We start from the raw sequence: 18,334 nt of genomic DNA, 5'->3' as shown, positions 1-18,334 counted from the left end.
CAGCATGTTGTCAATGACCCTGCTCTAAGTGTTCTGATCAGTGGTGAGTAGGGGGGATGATCACTCCCTTATTCTGGATGCTTGACTTCAACAAATGCAGCCTAGAGCTGCAGTGTTTGTTGGGTTTCCATTTCATACTGTTACATGGTTACGATCCTCTGGAACCCCTTTATCTTTTTTCACAATAGCTATTTTATAGCCATATCTATATAATCCTGTACTTGTGCAGTTGATTTTTTTTTTACTCAAGTACAAGTCTTTACATCGGCCTCTATTAAATATGATTTTGTTAACTAAAACCCATTGATTCTGCATGTTGAAATCTTTTGGGATGTCAATTCAACCTTTGGTTTGAGAGTTATGTCTATGCTGTGTGCCTCACAAATTTGATAAGTATGCTCCTTAGACCTTCAACTAAATCACTAATAAGAATGTTGAGCAGAACAGGAACAATAAGAACTCCCTGACTGTTGAGGGCAAATTCCAATACAAACTTCCTCCATGTTGGCAAGGACCCATTAATCAACTCTCTTTGGGTTCAGTCATTTAACCAGTTCTGAACCCAAGCCTATATTTCTCCATCTTGTTCACAAGAAAATAAGAAACTTAGTCATAAGAAAATAAGAAACTGGGTACATGATGTCCATGGCATTTTATGACCAAAAATGGAAATCTGGATAGTCTGGTACAATTTGTTCTCAAGTCAGTTCATGTTCACTCTTATGACCACTTCTTCAATTTCTAAGTAATCACAAACCATTCCTTTAATAATTAGTTCTAGAAACTACTAGGAATTAGATTAACCTCCCAATCTTCCCATTTTTGAACATTTGGACATTCTGCTTATCTCTTTATCTTTGGGCAGCTAAGCCTTTCAAAGATAGCAACTAGCAGGTTAGTTAGTCAGAATTTTGAGATGTAATAGTCCAAGACCTTGTGACCAAAATATCCATGCTTTTAACAAACTGTGCCAGGGTCCTCAACCAATAAGCAGTTATTTACTGAAGGTCCAGACCTTTCCTAGTCAACCTATGACACCTATTATCTTTGTGATTCTACAGATCCCATTTTCCTTCTGCAACAAATTCACTATTTGGAAAGCAGTACTGACCTTGGATTTAGAACTTGTTTAAAGCCCATCTACTAGGGAAAGAAGGAACAAATGGACAAAATACTACTGTGCTGTGACAAATGATCAAAGGGATGGATTTAGAGAAACCTCGTGAGACTCTGAATTGATGTAGACACTGTAAAAACTACTTTGGAAGATTTAAGAACTCTAATCAACAAGATGACCACATATTATCCATAACCAGATAGAGAGGCAATGCATTAAAGAGTGAGGCCTGAGGTATAAGTTGTTTGTTTGTTTGCGTTTTCTTTTTTTCTGGATATGAACAATGCAGTAATTTATTTTGCTTGACTATATGTATCTAATAAGGATTTTTTTCTTGCTTTCTCAGTGGGTGGGAGGATCAACAGGTAGGAGAGAGAATTTGGATTTGAAAATAAAACTGTATTAACAAAGAATTATAGGGGATAGTTTCAGAGAAATATGGAAAGACCTGTATGAAATAATGCAGAATGAAAATTAGCAAAATCACCAAAACAATTTACATACCGACAATAATCAACTTTAAAAGACTTAGAAACTGGTTGTCATCTATCTCTTGTTACCTATCTCTTGACAGAGAAGAGATGGAGTCAAGAGTTCAGGCCAAAGCATATTATTTTTTGGAAATGACCAAGGCAGGACTTTTGTTTGATTACACATATTTTCTTTCTTTCTCAATGGAAGGGAAATGGGGTTTTGGAAAGCAGAGACAATGGATCTTCCTTAAAAAATTTTTTTTAATTAAGAAGTAATAACACACACTTCACAGGGTCCTTGTAAGAACTCAGTGATAAAATGTATAGAGAGAAACTTTGAAAATCTTCAAGTACTATACAAATTTCAACTATTATTAGTAGTACAGACAGTGCTGAGTTATTTTGATTACTACAGCAAGAGCTTCTTCCTCAGAAAACTGAACAGAAATAAGTTCTGAAAGCTTTCATTCCACCGAAAGAATTCTCTACAATTTAGTTGAAACATTCCAAAGCGAGGGGCTTCTACTACATTTCACAACCCTAACTATCTAGTTTAACCCCATGGCTACTGTAACACTGAAGGCCTAACATTCTGCTTTGCCCCTTGTAGGTACTTAATTGCTACATATGATGTATTAACACATATAGAATTTCATCAAAGTCCTATTCTGATGACTATTCATGTTATGGAAGTGTTATAATAGTGAAGCACAAATCTTTCATAATTTAGTCTGTTCCCCCTAACCTTTCCAGTCTTCTTAAACCTAATATTTTCCAAAGTACTTTTCAATTCTTTGGCTTCCTTGCTATTCTAAGAATAAGCCCTCTGCTCCAGACGTTATCTCTGGTGCTTTCTCATGCCTTGAATTCTCTCCCTTCCCAACCTGGCTTCCTTCAAATCCTAGCAAAAATCCTACTTTCTCCAGGGAACCACTCCAGATCCCTTTTAATTCTAGTGACTTCTACTTGTGGATTACCTCCTATTTATAGCTTGTTTGTATGTATCTGTTCGCTTGCAGTCTTTCCCCATTAGACTATGAACTCCCCAGGCAATTCAGGGACTGCATTTTCCCTGGCACATAGTAGGCCCTTAAATGCTTATTGACAGATAAGCCTAGCAATTTTATGAAGCTAAAAAGGTTTTGAGTTTCGAGACTAAAAACAGTCCCCAGCGACTATCTTATCAAAGTTCACTATTGATACACTGTCTTGTTCCTGGACACCCATGAAGCTCAAGTAAGGATTTTAAGCCTGAGAAGTGAATTGGGGAAGGGAGAGAAAGGGTAAAAGTTCTAGGTTAAGATCCTAGATCTGTCCCTTCGTTAGCCGGGGGTTGGGGTGGGGTGGGGAGCGCTGGGAGCCCAGTCTCGAAACCTCTGTGCCTCAGTTTCCACATCTACCCCATGAAAAGGGTTGGAGACCGAGTGCTCGGTGGGGGAGCTTTAAGAACGGGCGTATAGTGCCAGGGGTCTAAGATGGCCCCTGCGGGCCTCGCTCCTCACTCTGCTTCGTACCCCGGCGAGGGAGGTTTGCCCTGCCGCCCGACTAGGTCGGGGAAGGGGGCCACACTTCCCAAACCACCCCCAAGGTCCCGCAAATCATGGTCCGCCTCTCAACTCCTACCCACAGCGACCCTTCTCCCGTTTCTCCGACCACCTCCTCACCCGGCGGCAGGCCACTGCGGCGATACTCGGACAAAGAACACAGCCCTCGGGCCTCCACCTTGGCCGCGCAGCTACGCCGGAGACCACCTGCTCTATGGATGCGGCGAGGAAACAAGAAGGAGGAGAAACTAAGCGCCAACACCCGCTTACTCTCACTCGAGGGGCGGGAGGCTATGCGCATACAAGCATTTCCGGGCGTCACTGCCGGGCTTTTCCGGTTGTCCTTTATTTCCCACCCCCTTTACTTGTCCCTGCATCTTTGTTCGGAACTGTTGCGATGGGGTCTCACGTTGCTGGACGGGACACTTTTATAAGTAACCTATTCTGTCTCCATTGTTGCCTGATTACTTCAGTCGCCTTTAGCGTTTCCTACGATCTTAGCCACTGATATCCAAAATCCTGCAAACAGGTCAAGAATCTTATCTTGGCGGGGTCTGAAAGACCACCAAGTCATCTCTCCCGTAAAGCCTCTGGGCTTCTGGCCAGTTTAGGCATTATCTTGGGCAGCTCCACTCCCAGCCCGGGAAGGGAAAAGGAAACGGAAGCGGGAGCAGAAGCGGCGGGGTCCTCCGAACAGGCGAAGCCCCCTGCGTCTCCGAACATTCCCTGCGTCCGCTCCCTAGACGCGGCCCCAAGCGCGGGGTGGGTGGAGGCGGAGTCGGACCCTGATCCCTGGCCCTGACTGTCCGCCGGGATGAACTTGGAGCTGTTGGGTGAGAAGCCGTAGGGTCCCGTGGGGTGGGGACAGCATCTGTCGCCAGCTGCTCTCAGCCCAGGCGAGTGGCGGCGGCTCCCGCCGTGTAGGCAGCTAGTGTTCGAGCCTCTGCCGGAGTGATCAGGATGGGGATGGTGCGTGGGTGTGTCTGTCTGGCACTTCACGTGTATTCCAGCTATTCTGTGTGCAGACATCATGCACTAGAATAGGTTCCTGCCCAGTGTAGTTGGTGCTTCATGTGTGTCCGGCTTGCCCATTGCCCTGAAACGAGAGGAAAGGAAGAGATTGCCCGAGCCTAGCCTTCGGGGAGTCCATAGCTGAAGGAGGATTATTCCTGAAGTAGAAAGTGAAACTAGACAAAACGTGGTTTTACTTCAACCACCTTTTTACCAAACTCTGTTCAAGACTGTCCTGTGTGAAAAATCACACAGTCCCTACCTCAGTCAGTCAGCAAGCATCTCTTAAGCACCTGTTAAGGACAGGCACTGTACTAAGTGCTGGGGATGCAGGAAAGGGGGAAAAGAAAACAGTTCCTGCTTTCAGGGAACTCATAGCTAAAAGCAGAGACAAGATGCAAACAACTATGCGCAAACTTGACACTTATAGGAGGAACTGGAGATACCCTTAGAAAGAATGGAAGCATAAAAGATGCTTCTTGTAAAAAGTGGGATTGTCATTTTAATTTGAAGCCAAGGTATCAGGAGATAAAGAAGAAAATTTCACATGCTAGTGAAAATGAAGAGAGTAGGGAGAGGAAAATGTCTTGTGGGAGAACTAGCATGGGAGGCCATCCTCACTGGATTCCCAACATAGTCAAATTACAATAGGAATTTTTCAAAATAGGTTGTTCCATTTAGTCACATTCATCTTTCTTGTCTTCAGGTTCTCCTTTTGTGTTTTGTCCACTTTCTTCTTCACCAAGTTCAAGTTCTTCATCTACTTCCCAATCCTTGCCTCCTTGCTTATCAAACTCTTCCCCACTTAAATCTTTCTCTTCCTCTTCCTTGTCATCCTCCTCATCTACAGTGTATGTGGAAGAGAGGAAGGTGTAAGAAGATTGGAAAGATAGGAGGGTCCATGTTGTAAATGGCTTTTAAAAATGTACAAAGGATTTTATAGTATGGGCTTGAAGGTTACAGGTAGCCCCCGGAGTTTCTTAAATAAGTGTATGTGACATTAGGAAAATGATTTGGATTGCTGAAAGGTGGATAGACTAGAGTGGGGGTCAAGATGTTAAACTGGAAGATCACCCTGCAAGTATTGATATAGTCATGTGAGTTGATGATGTCCTGGATCAGGGTGATGGCAATGTCTGAGAAGAGAAGGGAATTTGATATGTTATGAAGGTAGAATGGATAGGACTTGGCAACTGATTGGATGTGGAGGGCAAAAGAGAGTGCGATGACAGGAGAGACACCTACTGGGAAATCCTGGGTAACTGGGAGAATGATACACTGTATTTAGAGATGGGGGAGACAAATACAAGATAAAAATACTTCTTAGCCTCTTGACGCCTATATTTATTGTTGTTCAGTTGTAGCTGACTCTTGACCCTGTTTGGGATTGTCCTAGCTATTTCCTTCTCCAGCTCATTTTACAGATTAGGAAACTGAGGCATATAGCATTAAGTGACTTGCACAGTATCACACAAATAGTCTGAAGGCCAGATAACCCCAAACTCAGCACTCTATCCACTGTGCCACCTAGCTGCTCCATTGGAACTTACATTTAGTTCCACAGAAATAGATTGAACTGTTTAAGGAGGTCATTAATTATTACAGGGATTAGGGATGCAGCACCCTTGAGATCTGAAAAATCTACATAAACTTTTTTGGTCCTCCTTTTGTACCAAAGAAGAAACCTGAATGTTTTCTTTTTCTTTGATGAGTTGTTTATAGTACCTTATTTAAAAATTTGGGTTAAGTATTTGGAAAAAGGCTTTATATCGGTCAATGTTAAGTAAAAATGAGCTTCTACACTTTTTCTATGTCATCTGCTGGCCTTTGCATGTCTCTGTGGCTTCTGTAAAACTTCCCCAAAATTTCCATTTAATTTCTTATACTAACCTGGGATATATCAAAACTATGATGGGGAAAGTTACAGTGTGGAAGGGATACCTGTACTCCCTTTTTGGAGGTCTTTGAGCAGAGACTGATGATCTTTTTCTCCAGCATATCTATAATGGGAAAATTTGTTTCAAAAGAGGTTTGGAGCTATTGGAGTCCCTTCCGACTTATAATTCTGGCATATTATTACTGCCAAATCTTGCCATTTCTGTCCTTAGCATCTATTATAATAAATCCCCTTCTCCCAATTCACAAAGCCACAACCACTTGTCACATCTTTCCTACATTATTACATTAACCTCCTAATTGGCCTTTCTGCTCCAAATCTCTTGCTCTGTCTTTTATTCTTTTATCCAAGTGATTTTCCCAAAGGAGAGTCTGCTCTTGTTACTGTAGCCCATCATCCCCTATTATTCCAAGGATCAAATGTGAGGCCATTTGTTTAGCTTTTAAAGCCCTTCACAACTTGCTCCTTTTCTAAATTCCTCTTGTTCTTATATTTTATTCCTCTCCACAAATTCTATGATAAAACTGTGCTAGTCTTCTTATCTGGGCCACATTTACAACTATCCCCTCCCCCCCCTTTTTTTGGTGCCTTTTTACTTAGCCTTTCCACAACATCTGGAATGCTCTGCTTTCATCTCTGTTACTTTAATTCCTCTAAGTTCAAGACTCAATCCATATCTTACCTTCTGGGTATTTCTTTTCTTTGGCTACCTTCCATCTACTCTATGTATTTTGAATATACTTGTTCACATGTTGACTCCCCCTTAGAATATGATTTTGAGGGCAAGGACAGTGTTTTTGCCTTTCTTTGTATCCATAGCACTTAATATGGTGCCTGGCAAATAGCCATAGGAAGGGGTACTTAATAAATGCTTGTTGACTGACTGACTGACTAGGATCTAGCCTAGTTTACTAAGAACAATTCTTGCCAATCTAACTTCATTTCTTTTTTTAAATAAAGTTACCAGACTCATAGTTGCTGTCTATCAGACACTGCCGTGATATTTTTGGATTCTGATTCTGTTGTGCTCTAAGTAAAAGTATATTTTGATTTCAGTAAGGCATTTAACAAAGTAATTAATGATATCCTAGCATACACAATAGAGAAACATAGGCTGAATAAATATACAGCTAGAAGTTAAGTCATCAAATGAAAAGAATGTGATTAATGGATGTTAACCTTGATAGAGGTTGTTAATAATCAGTACAAGGACTCAGTTCTTAGCATTTCCATATTTAATATTTTCATCTGTTTTATGGATAAAGATATTGAAAGAATACTAACCATATTTTTAAATCATGGGAATGTGAAAGGATAACCAGGGCTTGTTGGATGACAGAATCATTATCCAAAAAGAACTCAATAAATTAACACAGGCCAAATCTAACATGAAAATTAGGAATAACTGAAGAATATTAAGCCCTTTTCACTTCATCCCTCTTTGCCTCTCATTACTCTGTTTACCTGGTACATATTTTTAATTTCCTTATATATGTGTATATATATATGCTATTTCCCCTGAGAAAATGTTAGCTCTTTAGGGATGGATGGTTTCCTTTTTTGTCTTTTATGTCTCTAGTACTTAAAGGCACAGTGATTGTCACCTCTTAATGTTTGTTGATTGGTTGATTATTTAAGTTTAGAAAAATCATGGAGATATGGCTTTTATATTAAAAAGATAATAGAGGCTTTTGCTAATTGCAAACTCAATATGAATCAAAAACAGAATATGTGAGCCAAAAATGCTGTTTTCTTTTTCTTCATAGGAATTTAGAGAAGGCATTGGAGTGGTCATGGAATCATTGGGGCTTTATCTGGATATTAAAGAAGTAGGTAGGATTTAGATAAGTGAAATAGAATAGGGAGACAGGGAGAACAGTGACCAGTACAAATGTGGAGATGTGAAGTAGGTGTAGGAACAAGTAAAGAGACTTGCTTTTCTCAAATTGGTTGGTGGAGGAGGTTTAGAGGGAGACGTAAATCAGAGAGATAAAAGAAATGGATTACCAAATTTTTTATTAAAATGATGGACTATTTCTGGTGACTTCAGATAAGGATGTGATCAAGTCTTCAAAGAAAGTAAATACTCCACAAAAAGGGAAATCCAGCCTCGATGTCAGGAAAAACCTTCTAATAAGTAGAAGTCTCCAAAAGTAGAATGGGTTGCTTTGGGAAATAATTCTCATTGAGAGTCTTCAAATAGAAATAGATGGTTGTTTGTTAAGTATGCCGTGTTGGGGATTCTTTTTCTGGTATTAATTAGAATAGCCGACCACTGAGGTCCCTTTTTGCTCTAAAATTTGCTCTAAAAAATGCTCTAAAAAAAGAAAGTATTATAATTTGGGTTGGAATTTTTTCACATTTTAGTTTTCATGTGTTGCTCAGGTCAAAATCATAATACTTTCTTTAAAATTTAGATGGGTTCTTTTTTTTCCTTTTCTTTAAAAAATTGATACAAAGTATCAGGCAGAAGAGTGGTAAGGGCTAGGTAGTTGGTGCCTACAGTTACAGCTAGGAAATGTCTATAGTGAACCCAGATCCTATCCACTGTGCCACCTAGCTGCCTTTAACTTAGATTGGTTCTTGAAGAGACACATGGCCCTGGCCTTGAAACTTTTCTGAATTCCTTAGATTTGCCAGATCTTGTTTTTCTAATGAAAATATGGTATCACCTCCATGCTTAGAATGAGATGTCAGAATGGAACTTTAGCAAAAGGATGCAGACTTCTACAACATTTTATTATATTGCCCCCAAAATGGAATATGATAATCACACTAGTTTATATTAGGTAGCCTGTGTTTGAAGTACTTTATTAGTTTCTGGGAGCCATGCTTTCAGAGCAGGGGTTTTTAAGTTGGCACCCACAGAATACCCCAAAGGTCCATGAATAGATTTTGGGAGTCCTTGAACCTGGATGAAAAAAAGTTACATCTTTTCTTTCACAAGCCTCTAACTGAAGTTTATTGTTTCCTTCCATTATTTAAAAGTATTCTCTAAAGAGTGCATAGATGTTACTAGACTATCAGAGGAGTTCTTGACACACAAAAAAAGATAGCCACTATTTTAGAGTGACTTTATAAATTAGGGAACTTGAAGCATGGCTTATGATCAGAAAAGTAAGGATGTTTGATCTGGAATAAAGAAACCTAGGGGGATAGAGTAGCAATGGTCAAAGATTGAAGGGCCATCCCCTAGAAGGAGAGATTAAATTTACTCTTCATAGAGGATCAGAGGGTAGGATTTATAGGGAGGCAGATTTTTGGCTCCGTGTAATAAAAACTTTTTAATAATTAAAACTAAAAGTGAAATAGATGTTCTCATGAGAGTTCTCCTTCACTGGTACTCTAAATTTTGTTGCTACTATTAAAAAATTTTACATACTTTGTTTCTTTTTTTTACAGAGTCCTTTGGACAGAACTATCCAGAGGTAAGCTTTCAGTGTCTTTCATGGTTTTATTTAGTGATTATGCAGTGCTAGCTTTGGGGGGAAAGCACATTTTCAGATTCTTATGACAGTTGTTTGAAGTATCCATTATGGTGATGATCTTATTCTGAATTTCATTGAGAGTTATGTATTTTATTTTGAGTGGTGGGGGGAAAAATGGTCATTTTTAGCCAGAACTCATACCTTTACTCTACTACATATATACTACATGTACTATAACAATTTAAGTTCAAGAAACATGTTTAAACTGAGTGAGAAGCCTGAGGAATTATAGTATCTTGCTGTTGTCATTCATCTGTATTCATTTTGTACTTTAGGAGGCTGATGGAACTTTGGATTGCATCAGTATGGCCCTGACCTGTACTTTTAACAGATGGGGCACATTGCTTGCTGTTGGCTGTAATGATGGTCGAATCGTCATCTGGGATTTTTTGACAAGAGGCATTGCTAAAATAATTAGTGCCCACATTCATCCTGTCTGTTCTTTATGGTGAGATATATTTTGTTGAAATGTTAAACTTGAAATGTATATTTTTTCCTCTGTGATCATCAAAAACTGTTACTGAGGAGAGTTTATGGTACTGATTGAAACCTCCCTGGTTTGGGGAGTTGTGGGTAGATGGTAACTAAGAAGTTCATCTGCAAATGGAAATCAGAATTGGTTTAAATGAACTAAGATCAGCCAGACAAGTTGAGGAGCTAAAAGGACCAGAGGTGAGAGATGGTGTCTAAAGTAAAAGTAGGATCAAAACCAGAAATCTCAAAAAAATCTCAAGGGAATCTTATAAAAAGCAGGGCTTGCACAGATGGGCACTCAGAGCTAGAGGAGGGATTCTTTACTTCAAAACCATGAATTAATAGCTTTAATAACATTTTTTTGCTTTGATAACATTTTGATAACTGCTTTTTTATGTGATTAGTTTCCTTTGTAATCCTATATATTTATTGTATACATATAAAAACATTCTGAGAAGGGATCCATGCAGGTTTCACCAGATTGTCAAAGGGGTCCATGACACAAGAAAATTAAGAGCCCCTGAGCTAAACAGAGAATGATTTTAATTGATCATAGGCACAGATATTTAAGCCTTGCCCCTTGAGGTTTAAACTATACGCCTCCTGTGTCAGCATCCTTACCTGAATTTCCCTTCAGTTAGAAAACTTGAATCACTGATGCCAACCTCATTGTGTTCTATGAATTCTGGTGGTGTGACAGACTGACAGTGTATTTTCTAATCCGAATTATAGAAAAGTGGTGGAGCAGTCAGGATGGTAGAGTAAATAGCTGACACTGTTACCTTAGCTCCTCCACATTGTCTATAACCTAGAACTTGAGCCAAACTGAATTCTGATTGGTAAAGCCAAGAAAAAATGATAGTGAATTATTTTTCCAGTCTAGACAGCTTAGGAAGATAGAGAGATCTGCAGACACCAGGCTGGGGCTGGTCAGGAGTGTAGTGTAGTAGCTACAGCCATTCAGTAGAGATGGAAATGTCATAGGACTCTGGCAGCAGCCACAATTGGGGAGTAACCTAGCACTGAAGGACAGTAAGAACTGAGTACTGAGGCAGAAAAAGATTCCAGGGGATCACTGTATTAGCTGTGGGAGCAGGAAAGGGCGTCATCTGGCAGCTCTTTCTCCCATTGCCCATTTTTGGTTTAGTTCCAGGGCAGAGAGGAGCAGTTACAAGGGAGAAGATTCTCTACCTGTGTAAAGCATAAGGAACAAGTCCAGGAATCATAGCTATGTGGCTCTAATAGGGGGAACTCATTTCTAACCTTTAGCCCACACATAAACCTCTAATGGAATAAACCAGGATAGGAGACCAAAACCACTGGAGAACCAGCAAACAGTAATCCTGAAACTACAGAACCTCCCTACAGTCTAGCAGCAGTCTTCTGAAATTCAACCACACACAAGCAAGAGACCCAAATTGGGGCAGGAATTTACAGACCAGGAGGGCAGGGAACAAATCACTCTCCAGATCATAGCATTTTAGAAGCACCAAAAACTTAAATGCCTTGGACTAAATATAAAAGCTGCAGAAAAAAAAAGACAGAAGCTCAGAGAGTACAATGGAGGCAAATACACTAGCAAAATAGACAGTTAAATATTTTATGAAAATAAAAAACTGGAAGTTTGTATGCCTGAATTTACAATATTATAAAGAGTAACCTTTATACTTTTATATCCTTTTTTTTTTTTTTAAGCTGGAGTCGAGATGGTCACAAGCTTGTGAGTGCATCAACTGATAACATAGTGTCACAGTGGGATGTCTTATCTGGGGACTGTGATCAGAGGTTTCGATTCCCTTCACCTATTCTGAAAGTCCAGTATCATCCCCGAGATCAGTATGTGTAGTCAAAATTATCTCTTGGGTTGGGATCTTAATTTGTATTAGTTAACTTTGGATTAGTGAACATTTCCATTCGGAGTCAACCCCCCCCCCCAAATGTTTCCAGCTAATTTTGTCTTTTGTGGGTTGCTGGTGCCATTGAAATTTCAAGAGAAGCCAATAATAATTTATTTTATTGTAGTTTTTTAATTAAAACACCAGAATTTTTTTTTTACTTGAAAAATTGACACATAGAAAAGTAAGCATGACTGTTTTAGATGAGATTTTAGGAGGCTGGGATATTTAAGGAGGTCAATAAGTAAGGATCTTTGGTGGGGGACGGGGAATTCATCTTTAGATACCAAAATACCAACCAGAGGACCATTTGTCTTTTTAAACAGGAACAAAGTTCTTGTATGTCCCATGAAATCAGCTCCTGTCATGTTGACCCTTTCTGATTCCAAACATGTCGTCTTGCCGGTAGATGATGATTCAGATCTGAATGTCGTTGCATCTTTCGATAGGCGAGGGGAATATATTTATACAGGAAATGCGAAGGGGAAGGTAAGTATGTAAGACAAAATCTTCAGAATTAAGGCAACCCTGCAAAAGAGTATTCAGTTGTAGGATTTTGCAACTCTTCCTCCAAATCAGCATTGGCCCTGTTCATTCATACTTGGCAATTTTGTCTTTCTTAGCTGTACTTTCTTATATTCTTTGTATCAGTGAGATAATAGCACAGAACTGTCTATAGCAGCTGTGTACTAAATTTTCCCCTACTAAAATTCTACTGTCTGTTTTCCTTTGATTTTTCACCAAGAAAAAAAAAGCAGACTTATTAAAACCTCATTAATTTAGATCCCTAGAGGCTGAGCAGAAAATTGCCATTAGATATTCTCTATAAAAAGTGTTCACAAAATAGTATAAAAAGGATTGAAAGGGATATGTGAAAAGTATAAGAGAACACACTTTTTAATATTTAGCAAAGTAGATCATTGAAGGCCTGAATTAAGTCACATTTTTAGTCCAGCTGAGGTATGTACATGCTTAAAAAGAGTAAAAATAACAAATTTTTTCCTTTAGTCTGAACCTGTGATTTCATTAGTATAGGAAATACTCAATGAGTAAAGTTACCTGAAGGACTTAGAGAGAGGTGTGATGACTTGAAGTCCAAGGGTTGTGAAACCAATGTTCATCTCAGAGATGGGACTTAAACTCAGGTTTTCCTGATACTTATCCAGTATACCAATCTAACTGCCCCCCCCCATTACTTTTCTTTAAGTAGCTTATTTCCCTCTAAGAAAGCAATATGTTATTGTGCATGAGACATTGGATTTGGAGTCAGAAAACCTAAGTCACGCACGCTTCATTTCGTTGAGCCTCCTTTTCCTCATTTCTAAAATGAGAGGGTTATTGAACCTCTACTGGAACAGAATTGATTTTTTATTATTCTGCCTGAATTTTAATAAATATAGTTGTCTTTGGCTTTGAACACTTTAGCCAGTCATTTCATGGCTTCTTTAGAAAATGCTTATTTGGAATTTCTAAAGATGAGAATTAGATGAATAACACAATTAATATCATAATAAAAAGTAGGAGAGGAAAAAGTAGCACTATCTAGGAATACGAATGAAGAAATATTTCAGAAACCACCCATGGCACCTTGAGGAACCTGATAAAGTCTTCAGGAAGGCAGAAATTCTGGATACTTTTGGTTAGTAATTGAAAGTAAAAGTCAAAAAAGATAAAGGCCACACAAGGAGTCAAAGCAATGCAAAAAGTTAAAATTAAAGCAATTCAATATCAGATAAAAAAAAACTTTTATTTCAGAGAAGCAAAAGAATTAGAAGCAGGAGAAAGATCACCCTGTAGTAGGAAGTTATGGAGGCAAAGTTCTGGTGGTACTAGTATAGTCCAATCCAACCTAACAAAAACACTGTTGGAAACCAGTGCTAATTGCCTTTTGTACCTTTCATGTGAATTCAGTCAGCCTTGACTAGTACTTTTTTGAAGTGTTAGTTGTTCTAGAAGTATTTCTCTAAGTCTTTAATGGATATACTGATGTGCTGATAATAGCTATCAGTTCTTAGACCACTAAATGTTAAAAGAATAGAGGGATAGCAGTTTGTCTAGGCTAGCAGTTTGTTTTCTTTCAAGCTGAACTTCCTCAGAAAAGATGATGATGATAATCCTAATAGCTTGAAAGAAAACAGAGCACAGTGGCTGAAGAACCCCTCTCAGAGCCTAGGAGGCCTGCCCTCAAGTCCTACTTCTCACATCTGCTAGCTATGTGACCCTCAGCAAGCCACTTTACTTGGTGTGCCAGCCAATTTTTTTTAAGACAATAGGTTGGAGAGAAGGGGCAGATTTGCATTGGTAGAGGAAATGCTTTATTGAGAACTCCCTCTGCCAATAGGTCTGGTTAAAAACAAACAACAAAAATAGGTCACATTTTATAGTACTTTAAGATTTCCACATCACTTTTCTCATAACAATCTAGTGAAATAGGCAGAAGACATATTCTCTTGATTTAACAGATGAAGTTCAATGATTTTCTCTTGGTCATATAACTGTAAGAGCTAAAATTATAATCTAGTTCTTCTGACTCATAAATACAGTTTATAGCTGTAATGTAGCAGCCTTTCTAGGCTCTTATTAATTCCTTTATTTGAAAACATAAAAATGCCATTTGAATACCTAATCATTTGGTGTCTAATTAGATTTCCTATGTACTCATGAGCTCTTACATATTGATAAAAAGAATATCAACACTGCCTTTTCTTTCTTTTTTTTAAACCTTTACCTTCTGTCTTAATATCAATTCTAAGATAGAAGATAGACAAAGGCTAGGCAATCAGGGTTAAGTGACTTGCCCAGGATCACACAGAAGCAATGTGTCCTAGGCCTGATTTGAACCTAGAATCCTCCCAACTTCAGGCTTGGGGCTCTATCCATTGTGCTACCCATCTTCCCCCAACACTGTCCTTTAAAGAAAGATCAGTGTAAAGCTAACTGACAAGATCTATGCCATTTAACTCATAGGATTTAGACTTTTGAATAAATACTACATGATCCTTGATTTACCAATAATAGTCAGGTCTGGCTGCTGACTGGTCTTCAGGACGCTCATTTTCTTCTTCTTTAATCTTTAGATTTTGGTCCTAAAAACAGATACCCAGGATCTAGTTGCTTCTTTCCGAGTAACAACTGGAACCAGCAATACCACAGCTATAAAATCAATAGAATTTGCTCGGAAAGGGAGGTGAGTCAGGACCCTGGTTTTATTCAGGGCAGCTTTAGTCTTATATTTTAACTTTGTTTTTAATTGGCTTTATTATGAAATGTTAAATTAAGCTCTGGTAGCAATTATTCTCTATGTTTTAAATATTTTTACATGGTCTTAGTGAAGACGGTATGCTTAGGTTTTCTTTTGTTACTTTATTTTATATATACTTTTCCATATTTCTGTGCATTCTTTGTGTTGTTTTTAAGATAATGTGATACAGTATTTCATTTAGGATGTTTTCAGTATTTTTATGTTAGCTGCACTTTGTTACTTTTTCTTTTTTAACATTTGCCTTCTGTCTTAGAATTGATACTAAGTATCAGTTCTAAGGCTGAAGAGTGGTAAAGGCTAGACAGTGGGGGTCAAATGACTTGTCCAAGGTCAAAATAGCCAATAAGGATCTGAGGTCAGATTTGAACTTAGGACCTTCCGTCTCCAGGCCTGGTTGCACTTTGCTTCTTACATTTATTTAGTGGTATTTAACCTTTATAGTAAAGTCTTTGATATGGGGAGACTCAGTCATTCAGGATAGATTCCTTTCTTATTATTAACTTTTAAAGACTCAATTTACTTTTAAATATGCATTGAAAATGATTTAGTATATACTGATCTTCTTACAAACAAGTCTCTTTTTCCCTTTAAATTAAAATTTTAATAGTGGAATTACTACCGTACTAATTACTCAAAGGGTAGGATCAGTTTTTTGCCTTTGCTTCTGTATTGACCACTTTGCTGTCGAGAGAGTTGGCAGCAGTTTGCTTTGCCTCAAGCACTGTATGCAAGTGCCTGTATGTATGTATGTATGAAGTTCTCTAACATTGAATTTTACCATTTTAATGTATTTTTAGGGCAGTTTTACTTTGATAAATGAATAGATGCTTCTAAGTAAGTTCCTACAGGCATAAAATTTAATGCCGTTTAAACAAATACAGCAATCAATGCCTTAATTGATCTGGAAATGATTCTTGCAAGTGAAAGTACTCAGAAGGCCTTTCATTAAGATAATAGAATTGTATTTTCTGTTTCAAATTCTTTGTATTACAGATGAACAATTTCATATAGCTTCTATGTACTAATAGAGCTTATATACGCTATTCTAACAAAAGTCTCTAGGAACTCTTGACATTTTTTTAACATTTACTTTTTGTCCTGGAAACAATTATAGGGCAGCAGGGGAAGGGTTAGGCAAATGAGATTTGCCAAGAATCACACAGCTAGGAAGTATCTGAGACCAGATTTGAACCCAGGCCCTCTCAAATCCAGGTCTGGCTCTGTATCCACTGTGTCACTAGTTGCCCTGTCAACATTTTTTCCTCTTTGTTTTTTAAAATTATATGCTTGTTGGTGAATTTAATTTTCTTAATGTATTCATTTCCAAGTGTATCTTTCTCCTTCCCATGCCTGTTTAGCCAAGCCATTGCTTGATTAAAAACGTTTTAAAAAATAATTCAAGGACCAGCTGGGTGGCTCAGTGGATAGAGAGCCCAGCCTAGAGAGGGAAGGTTCTGGATTTAGATCTGACCTCAGAAGTCTTCTTAGCTGGGTGACCCTGGACAAATCACTTAACCTCCATTGCTTAACCCTTACTCCCCTTCTGTCTTGGAATCAATACAGAGTTTTGATTTTAAGACAGAAGATAAAGGTTTTAAAAAATGAAAGTTCAATACTAACCAGAATATTGACCTTTTCTGACATTAAACTTGCAATATTCCATACTTGATAGTCTCTCAACTCTGCAATTAAAGGAAGAATATATGCTTTCTCTTTGGCACCAAGCATTATCATTGTAATTACATAGAATAAAGGTTTGTTTTATTTTTTCCATTTGTTTTGTTGAATTTATCTCATATATATAGTCTTTCTGGTTCTGTTTACTTCGGTCTGTATCTGTTCTTACCAGTCTTCTCATCTTTCTCTGAATTCTTCATATTTTTTTTTATATCATAGTAAAAATCCATTTTGTTCACATGTCACAATCACATGTCACAATTTGTTAATCATTCCCCAGGTGACAGGCATCTATTTTTAGGTTTGTTTTTAGTTCTTTGCTACCACAGAAGTGTTAATATGTTTTGGTATATGTGGGGTCTTTCTGTCATTGATTATCTTGGGCTGTAGTAAAATCTCTGGGTGATAGAGTATGGACATTTTGGGGGTATAATTCCAAGTTACTTTCCAGAAGGATTATACTGCTCATTCTTAGACACAGCTCTAAAAACCTTAGTTGTCTGTCCTGCAGCATAAGAAGAACTTAATAAAAGGAATGACCACACGTTGACACTGCAAAACAGTAATAGCTCATCTTTCTACTCCATCATAGAACATCTGGGTCTCTGTGTTTGTTGTTTTACTATGCTAAGAATCATGACCTAGGGCTCTAGGCCTTGACCATCTAGCCTTCCTGGACTTGATGGACTGAACTCTAAGCTCTTTATATTAGGGATTTCTGGGCGTCTTACAACCATTTGTAACTATCTAGTAATCTCATGCCTGGTTGTGACTGTAAGGGTTAAATTTAATTGTTGGACTTAAATTTATATGAAATGACGTGGTTGCTGAAATTATTATATCTCAAGTTAGAAGTTTATTTAAGTAGAGAAATGTGAATGAGATTAGAGAAACTACCTATACAAGTCCTCAGCCAGGAGGACCAGTGGTGAGTAATCACCGTGGCCTCCTCCAAGATGGAAACTAGGAGAGGAGTCAGCCCTTTTCACTCACCCAAGAAGCAGACCAAGATTCTGAACCAAGTTGAAGCTGAGATCTAAGCCAAAGTCTCTAGCAAAGCTCCCTCAAAGACTTTCTTCAGAAGACAACTCCTAGAAGACAATCTCTACAAGACTGTCTCCACCAGACTGCCTCCACAAGACCAGCAGCCAGCCAAAGGATTCCATGACTTTTATAGTGACCTCTTGTCCCATCCCCTCTTTACAGGGGACAATCACACTTTCCAAATTGTCTAGCACTGCCCATGGGGCAGTGTCTGTGAGATCAAAAGGATTCCTGACTGATTGAGTTTCTGGAGGTGTGAATTCTCATTTCCTGGCTGATTGAGTTGAAAGGGTGGAGCTCTCTAAGTGACTTGCTAGCTCCTCCACCTAGTGCTAAATAGGGTGTTCAAGCTTTTGTTGATTCAATTCAAAAGCAGACAAAGGAGAGTTAATCCTATCTTCACTCTCTGGTGAGGTACTAAATAGGAGAAATTAAGTTATTATTTACCAAAT

At 38.5% G+C, this 18,334-nt stretch overlaps 1 protein-coding gene across 7 annotated transcripts in view; it reads left to right on the top strand.

Annotated features, from left to right (window-relative positions):
• Window positions 1–3,829: 3,829 nt before the first annotated feature.
• Window positions 3,830–18,334, top strand: part of RBBP5 (RB binding protein 5, histone lysine methyltransferase complex subunit) — a 31,526-nt gene continuing 17,021 nt past the window's right edge. For all 7 annotated transcript variants that reach the window (XR_461579.2, XR_001627850.2, XM_007481251.2 and 4 more), the window contains exons 1-6: window positions 3,830–3,967; window positions 9,445–9,470; window positions 9,806–9,978; window positions 11,700–11,840; window positions 12,226–12,388; window positions 14,977–15,086. Coding sequence is in view for 5 of the 7 variants with exons in the window: in XM_007481251.2 (XP_007481313.1) it covers window positions 3,949–3,967; window positions 9,445–9,470; window positions 9,806–9,978; window positions 11,700–11,840; window positions 12,226–12,388; window positions 14,977–15,086 (632 nt within the window). In the remaining 2 variants the exon portion in view is untranslated. The remainder of the gene's footprint in view (window positions 3,968–9,444; window positions 9,471–9,805; window positions 9,979–11,699; window positions 11,841–12,225; window positions 12,389–14,976; window positions 15,087–18,334) is intronic.

Source organism: Monodelphis domestica, chromosome 2 (genome assembly GCF_027887165.1).
Source record: "Monodelphis domestica isolate mMonDom1 chromosome 2, mMonDom1.pri, whole genome shotgun sequence".
NCBI lineage: Eukaryota > Metazoa > Chordata > Mammalia > Didelphimorphia > Didelphidae > Monodelphis > Monodelphis domestica.
The sequence above is the reverse complement of the archived record's forward strand: the minus strand, read 5'-3'. Positions and strand labels throughout refer to the sequence as shown.